General features: G+C 42.7%; 1 protein-coding gene across 1 annotated transcript in view; it reads left to right on the top strand.

The window, feature by feature from the left end:
- Positions 1 to 22,500, top strand: part of LOC308369004 (VPS10 domain-containing receptor SorCS1-like) — a gene marked incomplete at its 5' end in the record, with an annotated part of 147,234 nt that overhangs the window by 81,464 nt on the left and 43,270 nt on the right. Inside the window, one exon of the mRNA XM_080843328.1 lies at positions 11,173 to 11,331. Within this exon, the coding sequence (XP_080699454.1) occupies positions 11,173 to 11,331 (159 nt within the window). The remainder of the gene's footprint in view (positions 1 to 11,172; positions 11,332 to 22,500) is intronic.

Below are 22,500 nucleotides of genomic sequence, written 5' to 3'. Positions count from 1 at the left end.
GTCACAGGTTCATTAGGCTGTACAGGCCTTCGACTGCATGGGCCTTAATGGGTCTGCTCGTACTGCAGCTGAGAGAATAACAAGGAGGCCAATGGGAAGAATGAGCTGAGGCCAATGAGCTAATGGAAGCTGTAGTTTCCACTGTTCACCACACTCTGGAGGCCTGCGAGCGGTGCTTGTTGTTGTTTGTGCTTGGTGTTTGTTTTTGCAAACGGTTAATAACTGTTGTGTTGGGGTGTTTTTTTTTTTTTGGTTTGTTTGTTTTTGAGCATGCATGCATTACATCTCGTAATGCATGGCCAGAGGAGATTAATATCCCACAACAGTGTGTTGATTGTTGAACGTACGCCGTTGTGTTCATTCCCTGCCTCTTTTGCCAGTGTTTATTTTTTTGGGTGGGTGGTGAGACCTTTGCCTGGCCATCCCAAGGCAGCCCCTGACATTCAATTAGACCCTGAGGACAGCTTCTCACTTTCCTCCACCTCCTCCTCTACTGCTGGGAGACTTGCGCCCCCTCCCTTCTGTGGCCTTTCCCTTATAGCCTCAATTAAGAAAACTATTGTCTTGCTCTCCTTCACCTTTGTTTGTCTTCCGTTCCTTTTACTTCACCTGCCAATTCACAGTTTAATCCAACGAATGCATTCTCTTTTTTTTCTTATTCTTTTTTTTTTTTTTTTTTTTTTACTTTTTTCTCCCCTAACGCTTTGCTGACGTGGTGGTATATGGGCTGCACATGCACTATAGATGCAGTTTTTGCTGGTAATTACCTGATAACGGAGGTTGTGCCAGTACCTCTGCCTGGACTCACATGGTGACTTTGTGGCCTCTTGCTGTTCATTCTGTGTTTTGTCTTTACCTTTGCCTGTGCTTTTGTTTGTTTTTGTGGCGGACCATGTGCTTTAGTTTGTGCTCTGTTTTGCCTTGTACTTCTGACCCCTGTTATCACCTGATGTGTTTCCTTACCTGTTCGTCATCATGCCCATCACCCTTTTGGGCTTCGCCTGCCTCTGCTCCTCTTCCTCTGTTTGACCCTGGCCTGCTCTTGGGTTACTCTCTCACACCTACTTTCAACCCTTTTTGTTGGGATTTCTCTTCCTTGTTAAGGTCAACCGCCATCTTCAGCCTTGTTGTTGTGTTTTTAATTTTCCCTGTGAGCCTGGAGATTGGTTTGTTCCCTGTTGAGTTGAGTAATTATCTGCCTAAATCAACAATATATCGACTCAATCTGCTTTTGGATCTGAATGTTAATTCAAACCTGACAAGTTGATCTTGAGGTTCTGTTCATTTTCTGTTCTTCTTCTCTTCTTTCTCCGTCTTAAATTAATAGGGGAGAGGCACACAAAGAGAATAGTCGATGAGATTTGTAGTACATTAGGGGAGGATGATCTGTCTAAGCTCCAGGCTTTATCATAAAAGATTTACATTCTGTTTCCGCACAGCTTTCTCTGTCAGCATCTGTAAAAGAGGGGTGGGGGGGGAGCTAAAGAAAGGAAAAGAGAGTGTGGATGTGTGTGTGTGTGTGTGTGTGTGTGTGTGTGTGTGTGTGTGTGTGTGTGTGTGTGTGTGTGTGTGCGCGTGTGCGTGTGCATGTGTGTGTGTGTGTGTGTGTGTGTGTGAGGGAGAGAGATATTCAAAGGGGGCATAAACCACACTGTGCTGAGAGAGGCCCACAAAAAGCAAATTAACACCCACCACCCACCAACCCCCACCCCCTTTACCAGTTACAATCACGTACTGACTCGGGCAATTAACGGAGACGAGCTCTGCGGCTATAACTTCACTGAATGGCTTATCTCCAGGCCTGTCAATGCAGCTTCCCCTTAGTGTCTGTCAGAGAGAGTCGGCTGCACTTTTCATACTGAACATCGGGCCCCCGATGAGAAACCCACCGAGGGTGCTGCCTGCGTCGCCTCCAGGCGTGCCGCTGGAACAGATTTTTTATCTTTCTTCTGGTTTTTTCTAAGAATCGAGAAAAAAGTGGTTGTGGGGGGTGGGAACGTTGCTGGGTGGTAGTGTGTGTGTGTGTGTGTGTGTGTGTGTGTGTGTGTGTGTGTGTGTGTGTGTGTGTGTGTGTGTGTGTGTGTGTGTGTGTGTGTGTGTGTGTGTGAGAGAGAGAGAGAGAGAGATAGAGAGAGAGAGAGAGAGAGAGAGAGAGATAGAGAGAGAGAGAGAGAGAGAGAGAGAGAGAGAGAGAGAGGGAGTGTGTGTGTGTGAGAGAGAGAGAGAGATAGATAGATAGAGAGGGAGAGAGAGAGAGGGAGTGTGTGTGTGTGAGAGAGAGAGAGAGATAGAGAGATAGAGAGAGAGAGAGAGAGAGAGAGAGAGAGAGAGAGAGAGAGGGAGTGTGTGTGTGTGTGAGAGAGAGACAGAGAAGGTGTGAGAGAGTGTGTGTGAGAGACTGTGTGTGTGTGAGTGTGATTCCCATGTCTGCCACTAGATGGCAGGTGGCTCTTGAGAACCCACTGGCTGTTCCCACAGCTGGGAGGGCAGTCATTGGACACTGGCCCTTCCCCCCGCTGACTCCTCAGCGCTGGGGCTGTAGGATAGGCAAGCTCTCACCACGGCACCCCTCTAGGAGGCAGCGATCCGAGAGGCAGGAGATGAGCACAGATCGTTCCCGCTAACCCCGTGTTATACACAGGACAAGATGTTAAAGCCCTTGAGCCCATGCTTGAGGAATTCCCATAGCGGCCAGACATCTCAATGTCACATGCAAGCAGTCATACTAAAACAACGTAAAGAGAAGATAAAATAAGTGAGTCACGTCATTCTGAGATGTCTCAGTTGGGAGTCTCATTACGAGCAAAAACAAAGCATGCTTATGAAAACATAAACACAGCCTTGGCCCCTACACCATCCTGCAGTTTGGATCAAGAGGGCACAAAAAAGACATTAGAACAGCATAATAGGCACATATTAACACAACACCCAACAAGGCAGTGGACTAGCTCCCTGCACTGAGACAGAGTAGGCGCCCGGGTTGCTATCGGTAAATTGTACTGGGTTAGCAAATCTCACCAATAAGAGCTCAGGTCATTTCAATGTCTTTGAGGACCCGGAGCGGCCCCAGCCAAATCCCCAGCAATCGTATGTTTATTGCTTTCCTGAGCCAGATACTCAGGCGCAGCATGGGTCTCTGGGCTAATTAGTTAGTGCTTTATAAGTGCAGGGCATCCTTGGTTAAATAACCAATATGTTGCCCTTACCCATGCAGCATCCCTAATGTGAACCTGAGGAGGGGGAAACAAGGCACAGACCAAGCCCTGGAAAGCCTGCTTAGCATACGGAAAATGTTTCTATCAGTTAGTGCAACAAGTACCACCAGAGCTGTCCCCACTACTGTGAATTCCAAACAGGAAGGAGTATGTACTACTTACATGTAGCACAGAGGGTACAAGGTTACCTCATTATCATACTTAATATCTGTTGTATTGTTGTCATCTGGGGGTAATAATATATATATATATATTATAGATAACTTCATGTGAACCCTGCAAGGTAAGATGTCATGGCAGATTCCATACGTCGAGAGCATGTTCTCATGATTATTTCAGTGTACCCAAAAGTGTCTTGTTAGCGATTGTGGGTAACTGTCCCAACAATTCTAACAGTGTTTGCATCCATGCAGTGAAGAAATGGCGGTAAAGAACAACTGTCATTTACTAACAATTATCGATTACGTCGAACATGACACTATTCCCTCAACTGTTTTGACAATTTGTGACAGTATTCGCACAACCTGGTTTTCTTAAACAGCCTGGGGCCTGATTCAGGCACTTCAGTGATTCTGTCCAGCTGAACCTGGTGTGCCCTAGCCCATTGTTTATGCCATTCAGGTATAGTTACTTGCATGTGACATTGAGAGGCATGGTGGTAATATGAGGTCCTTAACCGCTAGTATAAGGAATTTAACACCTTGTCTTGTTCTGCAACTTCAGTTACAGTGAGCTCCTGGGATTCTCACAGCCAAGGCCAGCTTGACCTTTCGCCTCTAGCAGAGACACACCACAGATGGCCAGCATGGTTTCGTGCAGATCCACCCTCACCCATTCCCAGAGTTCCTCATGCACAGCACTTACCCTCTGGTCCCATTATTATTATTTTTTATATAAAATCCCTAAATGGTGGCTAATTAACTCTAAGGGCCCTATCTTGCCGATCAGAAACGCAAGTAGGACGGCGCCAAGCGCAAGTAGCTGTGTGGGCGGCTCTATGGCGCAGTTGCTATTTTAACGGCGGAAAAAACACACTTGCGTCCAGCGCAAGTGTCAAAAGGGTTGGTCCAAAGGAGGTTACTCAGCCATAGGTGTGGTTTGGGCGTAATATGCAATAAACCAATCGGAGCGTCATTTCACATTCCCTTTAAGAGCGAGAAGCGCATAGTCCATAGCGGCTTGTTATTTTGATGGCGGAATTACCTGGTGGAAGACCGGAGAAGTTCACAGCCGAGGAGACCGACGTGAGATTTACACCAATTTTTTGGCAAGCCATATATAATTACAAGGCAAATAAAGTATTTACCACTTGAGGAAATCATTGTGAAATCCATATCCAAGATATTTTAAAAAATAAGCATACATGTAGCCTACACATTGACCCAAATGATTCAGGTTAATTGAAGCTGCGTGACATTTGATTTATTGTATGGCTTTGAAGAAAGCCGGGAGATAGATATATATGGGGATGCGAGAAACCCTCCAAAAGTAAGCAAAGTCAAGCAAGCATGTCAAGATATTGCCGTGATTGTTTCTGCAACGGGGCACCCGAAAACGTTGCCGAAAACGCTATAATGACGTCCGGAGACGTGGGACATCCAAGCTGGAAGGTAACACACGTTCTCGTGCCTTCACGGGAGGTGGATCTGCCTCGACCCAGGATCTGACGGCAGCAGAGGACATCGCCACGTCTACCCTCACGCCTGAGAGCGTGCAGGGATTTGGGGGCATGGAAATCGGCACCCAAGCCAGTGCACCAGCTGACCAAACCCAAGGTACATAAATAAAGTCCACATACACAGAGATGAGTTTACAAGATTTATAATAATACTGGCATTAAATAAATGCAACAAAGCCATACAATAAATCAAATGTCACGCAGCTTCAATTAACCTGAATCATTTGGGTCAATTGTGTACGCTAGATGTATGCCTAGTTTTTAAATGTCTTGGATACGGATATCACAATGATTTCCTCATGTGGTAAATACTTTATTTTCCTTGTAATTATATATGGCTTGCCAAACAATTGGTGTAAATCTCTCGTGAAGACGACAGAAGTAAAGTGTAGCCTACAGGTCCTATACTGTGCGGGCAAGCACATGCGCCCTTAAAATAGCGTTCTGAATACGCGTTACAGACTTTAGACATTGCGCCTCACATTAGACCAGCTTTTTTTTGGTCAATGGCGCACGGCGCACGGCGTTGTTTTGAAAACTGCAAAATACCACTTGCGCCAGAGAAACGCCTTCTCTGTTCTGCCCCCGCCCATGTCGACGCAAGTTCATTTCGAAGCGGACCTCTGGAGGGAAAATCGCGCTGTGCGCCGGGTGCAAGATAGGAATCATACTTGCGTCGGTGACAATGTCACTTGCGCTGGGTGCAAGATAGGGCCCTAAATGTAAATCCATGCCTAATGATTTCAGCACGAAGCACACCAGTGGGTGTTGAGCGGAGGGAAACTGCTACACAGTGCCGATCCAGAAACTCTGTTTCCCCTTTTCCTAGTGCACGTGCACACACTCTCCACGACAAGGAAAAATTACCAGCGCAGAGGGACTGCATTCATGTCAACACCACAATGGCATATTAGGCACGGGCTTACAGTGAAGTGGTGCAATCCAATTAGTTTGTGGGGGTTGTCGAGAAGGGAGGAGGAGAGGGGAGTTGAGTTGAGGAGGGAAACGTGCATCTAATTCCATTAAATTTCCATCAGAGGCTATTTACTGCTAGGCCAAGTGGGAGACTCAAGCATTTGTGCCCCACTCTTCAACCAAAAAAAAGCCACAGTAGTCTCAGTTGAGGGCAATGGCTTAATTAACCTTTGTCACTTTGGACCGCCATGGCCCCGTAATTTACAGACAACTGTGAGTCATTCCGCACATTGACCACGCTGTGACTGCAAGAACAAAAGGTGGCGACAGAGAGAGAGAGAGAGAGAGAGAGAGAGAGAGAGAGAGAGAGAGAGAGAGAGAGAGAGAAAGTGAGAGAGAGAAAGTGAGAGAGAGAGAGAGGGTATGGGGTAGGCTAAAAGCATGAACTCAATACCAGGGTGTAATTGTCCATCTGAAATTCACAGTGCCCATTATTGTTAGGCGCAGGCATTTTTAAGAGCTTAAATTGCCAAGACTTTGATGGGTCAGTGATGAGATCAATTAGAGCAATCAGTGCAAAGGAGTGTTTATGTCACTTTGCTTTAGTCAGGGGGTCTTCAACTGTACTTGACCCCCAGAATAGCAATTATCTATCATTACAGGTCATGTGTGCATAGAACCTGTCCATTTATGTCATTGCCTATACACTAAGAAGGTGAATGCAATCTTTTAATGTAGATCTTGTTTCACTTACCAACAGCTCCAGTGCCAAAGCCAAATAAATAAATAGACCTGGAGGATGTACACTCCGATCTTCCCCATCTCCTCCCTCACCTGAGTTTCCACGCAAATTAGTTATGCCTTGAGCGAAGGTCAAGGCATAACTAATCAAATACGCGGGTGGGTCGGCTCACCGGAAAAATCTCCATAACCCATTTTCCTAGCGCATGGTGATATATTGATTTTCCTATTACCCAACATCACCTGGAGCAGCTGTTCTCGTGTACCTATCAAATCAGTGGGAAGGGCAAGCCACCATCTGACCGCCGTGAAACACCTCTAGCAATAAGAAAAGAAAAAAAAAGAAAGACAAAAAAAGAAAGACAGACGAAAATAAAGAAGAGAGTAATCTAAAATGCTTCGGCTCGTAAGTCTGTGCGCACACTAAGTGCGAATAATTTTTAACTCTGATCGGTCAGCATGTAGGTCACGTTAGCCGAGGATTGATGAACTAGCAAGGCAGGCACTGCCCACTACTGTTAATATTACCATGCACGCTTTTGATGAATGGCCTTCGCCGAGCTGAGCTGTGCTGCCCCGCCACGAGCTACTCTGTAATACAGCTCCTTGGGAGAAGTCAGCTGGCACCGAATTAAAATGGTTGCTGGTTTCTCAAAACAAACCCCCAAAACTTAAGTCGGAAGGTGACTCTAGAGGCACGCAGACCTAGCGAACAACTTTGTCATAACTCACAGTTAAGAGCTTGGGACATATCACATGAGACATACGTTTGTTAGCACTTTATCATACCCACATGCATTCTCAAAAAAACCTCTCAGATCAGTAACTAATGGAGCAACCGTTCGGGTTTGTGTAATGTAGTTTCTAACAAAACTTTCTGCGCAGTTTCACATTCGTGCTAAATACTCTTGGTTTTACACATTTAACAAATACACTATATATCTGTCTCTTTCAACAAAACAACACGTACTCCGCACACCATGTATTTAAAAATCCCACATTTACAATTGGTATCCTCCAGCCTCAGTGCTATACACAGTATTATATTGTACTTCACTGTACCACTTGGAGTTAGGGCGTATAAAGTATTACACAGTATATTACAAGTATTATAAAGTATTATAAAGCATTACACAGTGGTTCTCTGTCTCACAGGTTGTCAGGGATATTTGTTCATGTCCTCTCTGCCACCTGCCAGGTGGTTAAATTCACATTTGTATGTGGCACAGTGAGGCTGATAGGCATGTGTAAAATAATTAACAAAAACAGGTAGACCACATTAGTTGATTCGCATCACCGGCTAGAGGCTGGGCCCTTCACTTGTCTACTCTGCTGCATCTCTGTCACATTGACAAGCAGGCAGGGCCAAGATGGAGGAATATATGGCGTCATCATGGGGTCTTGAGTGGGCGGCGAGGACAGCTTCAAAGGGGCTATTTACTGAAGGTTTATATCACCGAACAAGGCCCTGCCTGGATCTCGGCCTCAGACAGATTTACAGTATCTCTCACACACACACATTGACACAGACAGACAGATAAAGCCTCTCTCTCTTGCGCGCGCACACACATAGACACAGACAGATATATATAGCATCTCTCTCTCTCTCACACACACACACACACACACACACACACACACACACAGATACACATTCAGTACACTCACAAAAACACACACACATCCAAACAAAGGCATGTGCGTCCACAACCACCCACACACACACACACACACACACACACACACTCATAGACACAGACAGATATATATATAGTGTAGGTAAAATGGGTACCATTCTCATTTGGGAGTACCAGATTAGGTAGGTATCTTACCCAGTGAGCAGGCGCCGGGTGAATGTGGGTGCAATTGTGTATGAATTGTGATATTGACTTCACGAGGGCCACCAAGACACACTGGTGCTGTCCTTGCAACAGCAACAATATGTTGGTAATCTCACCCGATTGGACAGGGATCAACCATTCAACACAAAGGCAGATCAATTAAGTTGATAATCCACAAATCAGTCTCATTAAATATATCAGTCTCATAAAATATATTATACTATCAATTTGGAACTCTGATTAATAATTAAATTAATAACTACAAACACAGTTACCTTATTAATAGTATGGTTGAAGGTCATTGGAGTTCTGAATAGAAGAGGTTGACAACGTCCATTCTTGTGTAACATTAAATAAACCAGCGTATATAAATCAAAGTATTTATTACACAATGATAAAGAAATAACACACAATATGTAATCTAGCTAAATGTATCTAACTAATTAATTGAAGAAGTATGTATGTGTAAGGGAGAGGGGGTGTGTGTGTGAGCGAGCTTGTAAACTCGGTATTGCGCTTTTAGGAGCGCGCCTGAAAGAATGTGTGTGTGTCCCTTTGTCCTGACCACCGTAGTTCCGCGTGCATGTGTATGCACGTTCGTGAACATACAAGTGTGGTATGTAAGGGATGAGCCTATGCACCGCGAAATTCGAGATAGTGCTTCGCGTGTGTGGCTGTATGAAGGCCAATGTATTTGTAATCGTATGTGATTTAAGATGCCATGTTAGAATAAAGAGATGGTTAGTAATGCATGCAAGACTCGTGTGTCTGATAAGCTATCCTAACGATTTCCCTTGGATGGTGTGGCGAAGCCAACTACCAATTAACAATGAAAGTATATAACAGTTATGTTCGGTAAACAAAACAGATACAATACATGAACAATGGCATATGTAAACAGTCCTATGCTAAGCCAGGTTGTGAATAACTAGCTGCCCAGTCGAAGTTACCAGTCCTTTGGAAAAGTGTTGTGCTGGCGTATCCGACGCTGACGAGGCAGAGAAGAGATGATGCTGTCCGGAGATGGAGAAAGTTGTCCTTACTGTGATGTCGTTGTTTCACTGCAGTTCAGTTCGGAGGAGTTGATCGCTCGGAATGTTGCAGTTTCCGCGAGGTCTCTGTTGTGCTTTGTTCCCGTTGCAGAGTTAGATAGCTGCAGATCTAATGTTAGCTGCTTTGCTAAAACTTACTTCGTCTCAGTTAGCGGGCAGTGTTTGGCTAACGAGGTATTGTCTTGTTTGTTCTCTTCCGTTAAGAACAAAGAGAGTAGGCCTTCACCAGATGACGGTGGAAGGACAGATGTGGGCTGGCCAACGCCAGGGTAGAAAGAGCGCAAAGAGAATGAATGTATCGTTTCAACGCAGTTTATAGTGAGAAAGTGCGTCACGGTTTTTAACACCTTGTTGGCAGCCAATGCCGTCTCATGAAATGCAGATAAGAGAGTTTAGGTGATAAGGGAATTGTGGGTAATGAAGTCTTTGGTTGGACTAGGTACCGACAATAGCATCTCTCTCTCTCACACACACACACACACACACACACACACACACACACACACACACACTCACACATTCAGTGTGCTAATGATAAACTTTTGTAACTGTTCAGGTCTACTGACTCAATTACATTTGTGGCTGATTATATCTTTTGAGTTTTTTTTTCTTTTCTTTTCTTTTCTTTTCTCTTTTTTTCAAACTTGGCACAATCACCAAAAACATGGCAGACCTCTAAGAAAAGAACAGAGCTCCTGGGAAATTAGATTTCAAGGCCGGACTGAACATGGCAGAGGAGAGAAATGAAGAGAGTGAGGGAAAGAAAGAAAGAAAGAAAGACAGAGAAAGAAAAAACAGAGCTTGAATTTCCCATAGAGTCTCGAACGAGAAAGGACAGCGTTAAAAGGAGAGAGTGGAAGCCCTAATGGAGATAGCATCTAGGCCCGAGCTCAGCCGAATGGAATAAGGAATCGTACGTCTCAGTTATCACAATAAACAAGACGCAGGAAACAGGGGGGAATTTCAAAGGGTTCCGCTAATGACGTTTTATCCTTGTCTGTTCGAGGACACTTCACTGGGCTGCCCATCCTGTGGGCACCGCTCGACACTTTATGCACATCCATCCGCTCTCTCCTCATATCTTCCATTCTCAGTAGCCTCAGTAGCTATCTTATATCAGACGAGTGCCTCTTTCTTGGCATAGTGGCCCCAAGGAAAAAAGCCTAATTGGAATGCTTTGTGGGTCACTGCTACGCATAAGAATCGGATTGCGCTGGTGATTTTGGTTTGATGGGTTTATAGACTATTTAAAACTGAGTTGGGTTTTTGTCCCTCTGGTTTGTAGCGTTTCTCAGACACTCGGACCTCTCTTCTTATCTCTGCAGCAGTGTCATCCTCCATTGCTCTGGCCCCCGGTATATCCAGACACACATTCCCTTAGCCAAAATTCGCTCAACTGCGGGCAAGGTTTTTGAATAATCCTTTCACCAATAAGAGAAGAGTTGTGACACGGTCACGGTCATTACATTTTCAGTTACAGATCTAGGCATCTGTTCTGCTCAGCCGTTGGTCTTTAATCACACAAGAACTATTGCATGTAGGTCTGTAGCCTTTATACTCTAGGGTTAGTAGGGTTAGTATGAGCATAACATCCAGACATATGTCCTCTCTCCCTCCTTCCCTGTCCCTCCCTTCCCCCCCCTCTCTCTCTCTCTCCGTCGCCTTGTATCTCTTTCTCTGCCCCTCTTCCCTTTTCTCAATCCCTCTCTCTCTCCCCCCCTGTGACTCAGATCATGCTGCTGACTGACCCGGAGGTGGAGAACAGTCTGCTCATCAGCACGGACGAGGGGGCCACGTACCAGAAGTACCGCCTCAACTTCTACGTTCTCAGCCTGCTCTTCCACCCCGAGCAGGAAGACTGGATCCTCGCCTTCGGCCACGACCAGAAGGTGAGAGCCAGCCGCTGCAGCCCTGGTCAGAGGGGTGAAGCTTGGGGGTGGGGAGGGGTGCATCCAACCATGGCCCTGACCCCCCCACCCCCCCTACACACATATGCACAGTCACGCACATGCTGACTTACTTACAAACAGACACAAACATGCACAAAGATGCATGTGCACACACACAGACAAATAGGCACGGACGCATTCATGCACATGGTTGCACAGATATGGACTCAAACATTCCCATTCACACACACACGCGCACCTGCACCTGAACACACACACTCACACTCACCCACACCCACACACACACACACACACACACACACACACACACACACACACACACACACACACACACACAAACACACAAACACACACACACACACACACACACACACACACACATACACAGCACACTCTATTTTGTTGCCCTAAATGTCATGCCTGAAGGATCCTGGGTGTCTTTCTGTCTCACTGGCTGGGCAGAAAACATAGTCATGTCACGTCCACATGGGAGAGGCTGCCAAGCTGCCCAGAGTTGTTTTGGTTTTGCATGGTGACAACTACAGATCTTTACATGGTGGACATGCTGGAATAAAAAGTATTTTTCAGAGTCACGAGACATCTTTGCTGTGATGTGAGTGTTAAGTATTTAGCTATCCCCAAGATGTATCCCGGAACCTTTTATAAACTCACTATATCTTATACATCACAAGAGAGAAATGGAACTGTTGCCAGGACATATAAACCTCAGAGAAAACAACGCAATATGCAGAGATAACCTCGATGCTGCCATTCTGGATGGAGCTAACCAGGTACTCAAAGAGCAACAATTTATTTGTTATGCTTCAGTGGCCCTGGCTGTGAAAGAAGCCCTAGAATCTGTTCTCATGGCCGTCTTTATAGACCCCCTACCACTGTAAAGAGAAGGGAATTCATCCCCGGTAGTCAAAAAGCCCAAGGCTCCTGGACTTCAGCACTTCTGAAATAATGCAACATATCAACGTGAGTTTATGTTTTGCAAAGTGTGAACCGCAGCTTGTAGTTGTTCTTTGTAGGCGAATTGTTTGGCATAAAGGAATTTCAGAGAATTATTCCTCCTGCTTTCACTGATGATCATGGTCATTGGCTGCTTTCCTTGTCACTATATGCCAGGTCAGATAAGCAGTAGCCTCAGTTTATGTTTGATCCAGATTTCTTAACCATAATTCGTGATATAATACACAAATGTTTTTCATCGCGCTCATTTTCTATGATTTTCTACCAGATTTGTAACTCAAATACGTAGACAATGTATTTAATTCATTGGGGGCCAATAAGGTCCAATGTAAGAAACCTGCACAATCTATAGGAAACCATCAAATGTTTTATACAGGGCCTCCGCATCCGAGTGTATGCGTATAGACTCAAAGAACAAAGACAAGGTCCAATTGAGATTAGAGCAAGTACACTTTCTGCCATGCGAAGTCCCTCTAAGGCAGAGTTTATTTTGTTTGATCGTACCAGGCAAAAATACTACGCTGAGGGAGAGAGGCCTAGCTTTAAGAAGGCGAATCCAAAGATGAATACAAAGCAAGTATGTATGCACTCAGAGGCAATTAATGAGTGAGTCCTTCAATACTTTTTATCACAATCTTTATCCCTCAGAAGTTATGTAGGACCACTCACAGGGTAAAGCTTTCTTTGATCAACTTACACTAGAGGAACAAAGTGCTGCACTTACATCTCTTAACAAAGGCAAATCACCGGGATTGGACTGTTTGCCACAAGAGCTGTTTTTACTAGTTTGGGATATAGTTGGACCTGTTCCATTAAATTCAGTTAATTACTCCCTAAAGATTGTCTGTTTTCACAGATACCAAAATATGGCCCTTATTTCTTTTTAATTAAGGAAAAGGAAAAGATCCACTTGAATGTGCTAGCTTCAGACCTATTTATTTGATCAAGTGTGATTTGAAACTTTTCTCCCATGTGCACAGACCAGAGGTGTATGTGAGCAACTTAATTAACTATGACCAGGCAGGTTTTATCAGAGGGTGTACTGCATCAAATAAAATGTGCAGGCTTTCACGCATTTTACATTCTGCTGATACTTAAATATTTGATGAATATTTCAAGAGTTTCGTGGGTGGACCACAGGTATCACAGGTAAGGCGCACATATCTCATGTTGCCATGTGACCCGCACAAATGTTTTACCTCCCGGATAAAGTGGTCTCTCTGGCGCTCTCTGTTTTTTTTTTGTCAAAATTGCTCTTTTAAATAAATGTTCTAAAGATGAATTCTGAGTAGTCTACAACACAAGCATAAAACATGTCCTGTTATGACTCACTCCCAGCGTGCAATGCGCAAGGTCTCTTGATGTGGGAAAATAATACCCACCTGCGTCAGCGGTCTCAAGTGAAAGATTTTTGTGAACAAAAAAAATGAATAATCAAGCTGCACTCAGCCCAGTCTCACGTTCAGAAAACACATCCACTGGTGACGAAGATCATGGATGTCAGACGCATGCACTTACCAATGACAGCAGTGTGTGTTTTTGTTTTTTCACTCGACTTTTTGTGTCAAAAATAAACCACAGTAGCTGAGCTGTTATTCATGGTAAAACATGATTCATAGTGTCTGGTGTCTCAAAGAAGCGCATGCACTTGAGTTGACAAGCAGTTATGGGACTTACGTAGTTGCATACTCTTTTTACTCTTTTCAAAGGCATACCATAGAGGTCATTTAAAAAAAAGTTGATGAGTGACTCTCCACGCCTCTGTAACAGGCCTTCTTTGAAAATGTCCTACTGAGTAGTGAGGGCAATATGTCAACAGTAAAAAGTCCTGGCTGAGATGTGATAGGTGCTTAGGGCATTACATTACTAACCCAGGGGTCTTCAGACATGTGACCAAATGTCTAATAAAAAATTAGACATAATAGTCATGGCAAAACCAACGTTAGTTTGTGATTGTGGCCAGCTTGATCCTTGGCTAAGTGATTGCAGTCTAATCAAGTCGTCAAATGAGTACAAAGACTCTGAACTGAACGCGGGGGTGTTTTATGATCAAAGCTTGGTGTCATACAATTACTCTGTGAAATGAAGCTGTATCAGTCATTCAGGTTTTTTTTTTCTTGCATTACAGGTTAGTGTAGATGAATTCCTATTCAGAAATCATAATGATGAGTTTTCAGAGTCAGAATTGGAAATCCCAAGTGCTTTCTGAAATGGTTGAGAGTGCATTTAAATAATTCCCAGTTATTAGTGACAGTCTTGAAGAAGCCATTAGCCTGGGCCTAGTTTCCCGATAACGACGTATCTTAACGGCCTACGTGGATTTTGGCGACCTCATGGACTCATTATTGCCGTAAGTGCGGCGTCGGGAAACCGCTCTGCAATATCCCTCTTACGACCGATTTCAAGTCCTTTTTAGCGTTCGGGAAACTGGGCCATGGGCAGGAAGAAGGTAGTATGAAATTTGATTTCCAGACAGCATGAATATATAAGAATTTATGGATCCCAAGTCTCAGAGAATAACCATTAATACAATGCTTTCCTTGCAGTGGAGACAATTTAAGCTAATGTTTTAGGTCTAATAAACAATGAACAGTCCTCTCAACCCCCTAGAATTCTTCACCACATCTGAGGCACTCGAGAGCTGAACGCAACTCTCAGACCATAATAATTCTACGGCTGTGTCTGGTTGCTAAGCGATGGCTAATTTCTGCTGATTGAATGTCATCAATCTTCTTGTCATTTTGGATGTGCCACTGTTTTAAGAATCATACTGCTTCAGGTTGACCGGAAAGTTTCAAATGCTACTTGCATTGCGCTGACATGATGAGCATTGGATTGCGCTGACACGGTGAGCATTGCATTGAGCTGACACGATGAGCATTGCATTGAGCTGACACGATGAGCATTGCATTGAGCTGACACGATGAGCATTGCATTGCATACTGAAAGTGTTACCCATTTTTTCCCCAAATCAACACAGTACTTCCAGGCTGCTAACATACTTCTAGCAGTGTCATCCATTCCACTACTGCACCATAGCAAACAAGAGTCAACAACTTCATCCAGTTATATACTGATGGTCAAAGTGATGGCTACGTTACTGTCCCAGTGAATGGATGTGGGGAAAAACCCTTCATCTGAGCTGCTCAGTCTTTTCACATTTTCAGCCATTTGCCAAAGTCCTCTTCCTCTCTATTTTTCCCCTTCTCCCGTCCTTCATTTTCTTTCTTTCTCTTTCCTTGTCTTTCTTTTTCTTTTCTTTTTTCTTTCTTTCCCTCAGCCCTCAGGCAGCCTGTCTAGAAAGCATCTATCTAGAACAGTGAACAGTATAACCAATTAAGTAAGCACCCAGTTCAGCGTCTCTCTCTCTCTCTCTCTCTCTCTCTCTCTCTCTCTCTCTCTCTCTCTTGCTCTCTCTCTCTCTCTTTCGCTCTCTCTCCTTTTTTCAATTACAACTTCCTTGATGAGACACAGCATTGTAGAAAGAAAAAAAAACTCAGCTTATTTGCAATTAAATTGTTTGTGCGTTATGAGCTCACTTGGCCCTACTTAGTCTGAAAGGATGCATTATTGAATGTCACACTTGAAGTAATCAGCAATGAATTACATGCAAAATCTACATCTAAAGCAATCAGTGTAGTGAGGGGGGGGAGGCTAGGTAAATCGGTTGCACTATTTCTATTCGGCTCAGCATATGTGACTCATAGCTGCTAATATAAACATGCGTAATGTCTGTTAGTCGGTTGCTGGCTTCAATCTTGCCAGTGCAGAGAGATGAATAAAAGCAATTTAACAAGAAGGTAATATTAACTAACAAAACGTTCATTATAATTACCTGCTAGTGTTTGATTTGGGGGGTAAAAAAAAAGGAAATTGTCAAATCTGGTCACATGACATCCTGCATGTCTGCCCACGAGTGCCATGCGGCGCCTGAGCTATCTCAATATTTGCAGATCTAATGCTATGAATGAATTATATGAATGAGGCACCTCGCAACATCGGCAGAGGCAACACAAACTTCCACAGAAACAGACGACTTGTCATGCAAAAGTGACCAAATATTCCCACAGGACGTGTTGGTTTTACAAACTGCCACATTTTTGCACTCTGCAGCAGCAGGTTTTGTCCAGAGTTTAAAGAGGTCTCATGGACATTGCACTTTGTACACCTAATGATGTGTACCTTAACAAAACATCATAAAGTTGTCTTTGTATTTAGTGTATCAGCTAAAACTGCTAAGACCTTGAGAGAGGTACATGTGAATTGTGTTGTCTTAAGCACCTTGATTAATACATTTGCCACAAATAAAATGCATTGTCACTTCAATGTATCCTTACAGAAGGTTTCCATCCTGAAATTTTAGTTAGCTATGTGTACAAAACCCCTGAGATGACTGGCTTATCATAGACCAATGCTTCATGTTTTTTAAATAAAACATTGCTATGCATACTATAAGCATCAGCTTCTTGGGGGAAGTGGTAAGTAGTAAAGAAGTTGATGAAACCCTGTGGAGAATGGTGAATGGACTGTAATTATGTTGTCCAGTTCTTCCTAAGTGAGCTCTCAAGGCACGTTCTCTCTCTCCCACTCTTCCTCTGTCTGGTAGCCCACTGGAGCCTCATATCTCTCCCACTCTTCCTCTGTCGGGTAGCCCACTGGAGTCTCATATCTCTCCCACTCTTCCTCCTTCGGGTAGCCCACTGGAGTCTCATCTCTCTCCCACTCTTCCTCTGTCTGGTAGCCCACTGGAGTCTCATATCTCTCCCACTCTTCCTCTGTCGGGTAGCCCACTGGAGTCTCATATCTCTCCCACTCTTCCTCTGTCGGGTAGACCACTGGAGTCTCATATCTCTCCCACTCTTCCTCTGTCTGGTAGCCCACTGGAGCCTCATATCTCTCCCACTCTTCCTCTGTCGGGTAGCCCACTGGAGCCTCATATCTCTCCCACTCTTCCTCTGTCGGGTAGCCCACTGGAGTCTCATCTCTCTCCCACTCTTCCTCTGTCTGGTAGCCCACTGGAGTCTCATATCTCTCCCACTCTTCCTCTGTCTGGTACCCCACTGGAGTCTCATATCTCTCCCACTCTTCCTCTGTCGGGTAGCCCACTGGAGTCTCATATCTCTCCCACTCTTCCTCTGTCTGGTAGCCCACTGGAGTCTCATCTCTCTCCTACTCTTCCTCTGTCGGGTAGCCCAGTGGAGTCTCATATCTCTCCCACTCTTCCTTCCGTGCGAGGGGCCGAAGAGCTGGACGAGTCATTAACACACATGTCCTCCAACCACTGGTTTATGTGTGTGTGTGTGTGTGTGTGTGTGTGTGTGTGTGTGTGTGTGTGTTTGTGTGTGTCTGTCTCCTCATCAGAAATGAAGAACAAATGGAAAAGAAAGAAGGAGAGAATGAAAGAGATGAGCCAAACTTCCTGCAAATCCAGACAACGACACGCACACACACAAGCACACACACACACACACACACACACACACACACACGCAGAACGAGCTTAATTCTAAAACCTCAGCATGCCTGGCTGCCTGTGGTGCTGACTGGAAAGCAGAACCCCCCCCTTCCCACACACCCACCACCCCCCGACTGAAGCCTCCTGCCGTTCCAATGCTGCCATGCTAAGCCACGAGAGACTCAGCACCTTCTTAAGGAGTTATCCCCCCACGCCCCACACACACACACGCTGCAGAACCAGAGAAATAGCACACACACACACACACACAGACACACGCACACACACACACACACATACACACACACACACACACACACACACACACAAACACACACACACACGCACGCCGGCACGCACCCACACACACACACACACACACTCACGCACATTCACACTTGTGCACCTTCACACGTTACTGCTTGATCTTAAGATAGACGTGCAGGGCACACACATTAACATGCTCTCTCTCTCTTTCTCTCTCTCTCTCTATCTCTCACACACATACACACACATGCTCTCTCTCTCTCTCACATACACACACACACCTCCTCTCTCCCCACTGGTTTCCTATTGATGCTGGTTATTAGTTCTGCATCTGTTGCCCTCTTGTGCCTGAGTGCCTCCTAGCTCTGTGTGCCTCTGGCATCTTGGATAAAGGCCACAGGTTGGAGCTCATGTCGCCAATCAAACAGACTCAAGCGGTGCTCATCATCATCTTACGAGACTTAAGCCTACTGTCGTTTTTCTTGACTTGAGCAAATACCGACAAATAGAGCAGGTGAAACTAAATGTAAATGCTGTGTCGATCAGTTTTTGTTCAACACTATCGATCAAAAAAGCAGACTGGCATTGTATATCTTCACAATTTTTATGATACGTATACATTCCTATATACATATATTATATTATATATTTATGGCATGCCGTTCAGGAAATTAACATTTGAATATATATATACAAAAGTCTGAATATATATACAAAAGTCTGAATATATATACAAAACTCTGAATATATATACAAAAGTCTGAATACATATACAAAACTCTGAATATATATACAAAAGTCTGGATATATATATACAAAAGTCTGAATATATATACAAAACTCTGAATATATATACAGAAGTCTGAATATATATACAAAAGTCTGAATATATATACAAAACTCTGAATATATATATACAAAAGTCTGAATATATATACAAAAGTCTGAATATATATACAAAACTCTGAATATATATACAAAAGTCTGAATAAATATACAAAACGAAGTCTGAATATATATATAGAAAACAAAGTCTGAATATATATACAAAACGAAGTCTGAATATATATACAAAACTCTGAACTCTGAAGCGCTCAATCCGTCTTTGTCCGCCATATTGGATTGAGCGCTTCCTATTAAATCAATGGTACCAAAATGTTTGTGATTACGTATTTTCTGCTTCATGAAACTCTGTTTTTCTGTTATATTGTTCAATTTTGACATTGATTTCTCACTAGAAATGCAATAATAACACGTTTATTTTACACCGTTTGACTTCACGAAGGATATTTTTAGAGGCAGGTTCCCCATTGATTTGACTGGGGTCTTGTCAAAACCTTCGTAATTCCTTGTTTTCTGCTTCATGAAATACTGTTTTTCTGTTCATATGGTTGGGTGACCAGACGTGCTCTTTTTCGGACATGTCCTCTTTTTGAGACCTAAAAAATGCGTCCGGCAGGGATTCCCAAATCGTCCGGGATTTTGCCTCGTCGGGTTCTTCACAAAATGTCATGTCTGCGAGTATAGACAACTTTCTGGAAACACAGCCGCGACCAATGGCTAGTTGTAATGTGTTGAAGTACCTTATGTTATTTATACCCTTGGAATGGCCAACCTATCTAGGTCATGGTGAGTATTATTTTGTAGAAGGGAAATGGTCAGTAGCAATCTATAACACAATTATATGCTTATCCTACATAAACTATGGAAACTTTAAAAAAAAAAACCTATTCAATTCAATGAATAATGTCTTATTTTCAATGGTATATGCAATGAGGATTTCTGGGTAATCATTTTTTGTCCAATGTCAAGTCCCTATTTGATCATGTGACGAGAGGATACGATGTAGGCTATCCCATTTAAACATAAAAATGTCCTTCGTTAAGTCAAACGATGCAAAATGAACGTGTTATTATTATTGCATTTTTAGCGAGAAATCAATGTTTAATCAATTTTAGCCATATAACAGAAAAACAGTATTTCATGAAGCAGAAAACAAGGAAGTACGAAGGTTTTGACAAGACCCCAGTCAAGTGAATGGAGAAATTGCCTCTAAAAAAATCCTTTGTGAAGTCAAAAGGTGTAAAATAAACGTGTTATTATTGCATTTCTAGTGAGAAATCAATGTCAAAATTGAACAATATAACAGAAAAACAGTATTTCATGAAGCAGAACGTAATACGTATTTAGAAACATTTTGGTACCATTGATTTAATAGGAAACGCTCAATCCAATATGGCGGACAAAGACGGATTGAGCGCTTCAGAGTTCAGAGTTATGTATATATAATCAGACTTCGTTTTGCATATATATTCAGACTTCGTTTTGTATATATATTCAGACTTCGTTTTGTACATATATTCAGACTTTTGTATATATATTCAGAGTTTTGTATATATATTCAGACTTTTGTATATATATTCAGACTTTTGTATATATATATTTAGAGTTTTGTATATATATTCAGACTTTTGTATATATATTCAGACTTTTGTATATATATTCAGAGTTTTGTATATATATTCAGACTTTTGTATATATATTCAGACTTCTGTATATATATTCAGAGTTTTGTATATATATTCAGACTTTTGTATATATATATCCAGGCTTTTGTATATATATTCAGAGTTTTGTATATATATTCAGACTTTTGTATATATATTCAGACTTTTGTATATATATATTCAGAGTTTTGTATATATATTCAGACTTTGTTTTGTATATATATTCAGACTTTTGTATATATATTCAGAGTTTTGTATATATATTCAGACTTTTGTGTATATATATATCCAGTCTTTTGTATATATATTCAGAGTTTTGTATATATATTCAGACTTTTGTATATATATATATTCAAATATTAATTTCCTGAACGGCATGCCATAATATATATATATATATATATATATATATATATATATATATATATATATATATATATATATATATACAGTACTGTGCAAAAGTTTTAGGCAGGTGTGAAAAAATGCTGTAAACTAAGAATGCTTTCAAAAATGGAAGTGTTAACCGTTTATTTTCATCAATTCTTCATAAATTAACAAAATGCAGTGAAGGAACAGAAGAAAATTCTAAATTAAATCAATATTTGGTGTGACCACCCTTTGCCTTCAAAATAGCATCAATTCTTCCAGATACACTTGCGCACAGTTTTTGAAGGAACTCTGCTGGTAAATTGTTCCAAACATCTCGGATAACTAACCACAGATCTTCTGTGGATGTAGGCTTCCTAAAATTCTTCTGTCTCTTCATGTAAACCCAGACAGACTCGATGATGTAGAGATGAGGGCTCTGTGGGGGTCATACCATCACTTGCAGGACTTTCTGTTCTTCTTTAAGCTGAAGATAGTTTTTAATGACATTGGCTGTATGTTTGGGGTTATGTTCCTGCTGCAGAATACATTTGGTGCCAATCATACGCCTCCCTGATGGTATTGCATGATGGATTAGTATCTGCCTGTATTTCTCAGCATTGAGGACACCATTCATCCTGACCAAATCTCCAACTCCACTTGCAGAAATGCAGCCCCAAACTGGAAAGGAACCTCTACCATGCTTCACTGTTGCCTGCAGACTGTCATTATTGTACCTCTCTCCAGCCCTTCGGCGAACAAACTGCCTTCTTCTACAGCCAAATATTTCTAATTTTGACTCATCAGTCCAGAGCACCTTCTGCCATGTTTCTGCACCCCAGTTTCTATGTTTTCGTGCTTAGTTCAGTCACTTGGCCTTGTTTCTTTGTCGGGGTTGAGCTTTTTGGCTGCAACTCTTCCATGAAGACCACTGCTGGCCAGACTTCCCCGGACAGTAAATATCTGTACCTGGGTACCACTGGTTTCTGCCAGTTCTGAGCTGAACCACTGCTTGAAATCTTCCGATTTCGAAGGTAAATAAGCTTGATGTGTTTTTCATCAGCTGCATTAAGTTTCCTTGGCTGACCACTCCGTCTACGATCCTCAACGTCTTCTTCAAAAGAGCTTGAACTGCACATTTTGAAACCCCTGTCTGCTTTGAAATCTTTGTTCGGGAGAGACCCTGCTGATGCAGTATAACTACGTTGTGTCTTGTTGCTGTGCTCAGTCTTACCATGTAAATGGATACAAAATAAACATTTATTGTTTACATTTTTCAAAGCATTCTTAGTTCAGAGCATTTTTTCACACCTGCCTAAAACTTTTGCACAGTACTGTATATATATTACATAAAATGCCTTCAATGAATATGTTGCGTGATAAAAAGTCTGATAAGCTTAATGAGCAGAAGCATGACAGCGCTTCACTATCAGACATATCTGACATTCACTGTCAGACTATCTGACATTTTGATCAAGCAAATGTCTCATCACCCAGTAGGATTTAAAAATAAAAAAATGGATGATCTGAACGTGAGCGAGGGAGTGAAAAGAAAGGGGTGAGTAATAGTCGTTC

Source organism: Sprattus sprattus (genome assembly GCF_963457725.1).
Source record: "Sprattus sprattus genome assembly, chromosome: 1".
Classification (NCBI taxonomy): Eukaryota; Metazoa; Chordata; class Actinopteri; order Clupeiformes; family Clupeidae; genus Sprattus; species Sprattus sprattus.
This window is presented reverse-complemented; position numbering and strand designations above follow the sequence as displayed.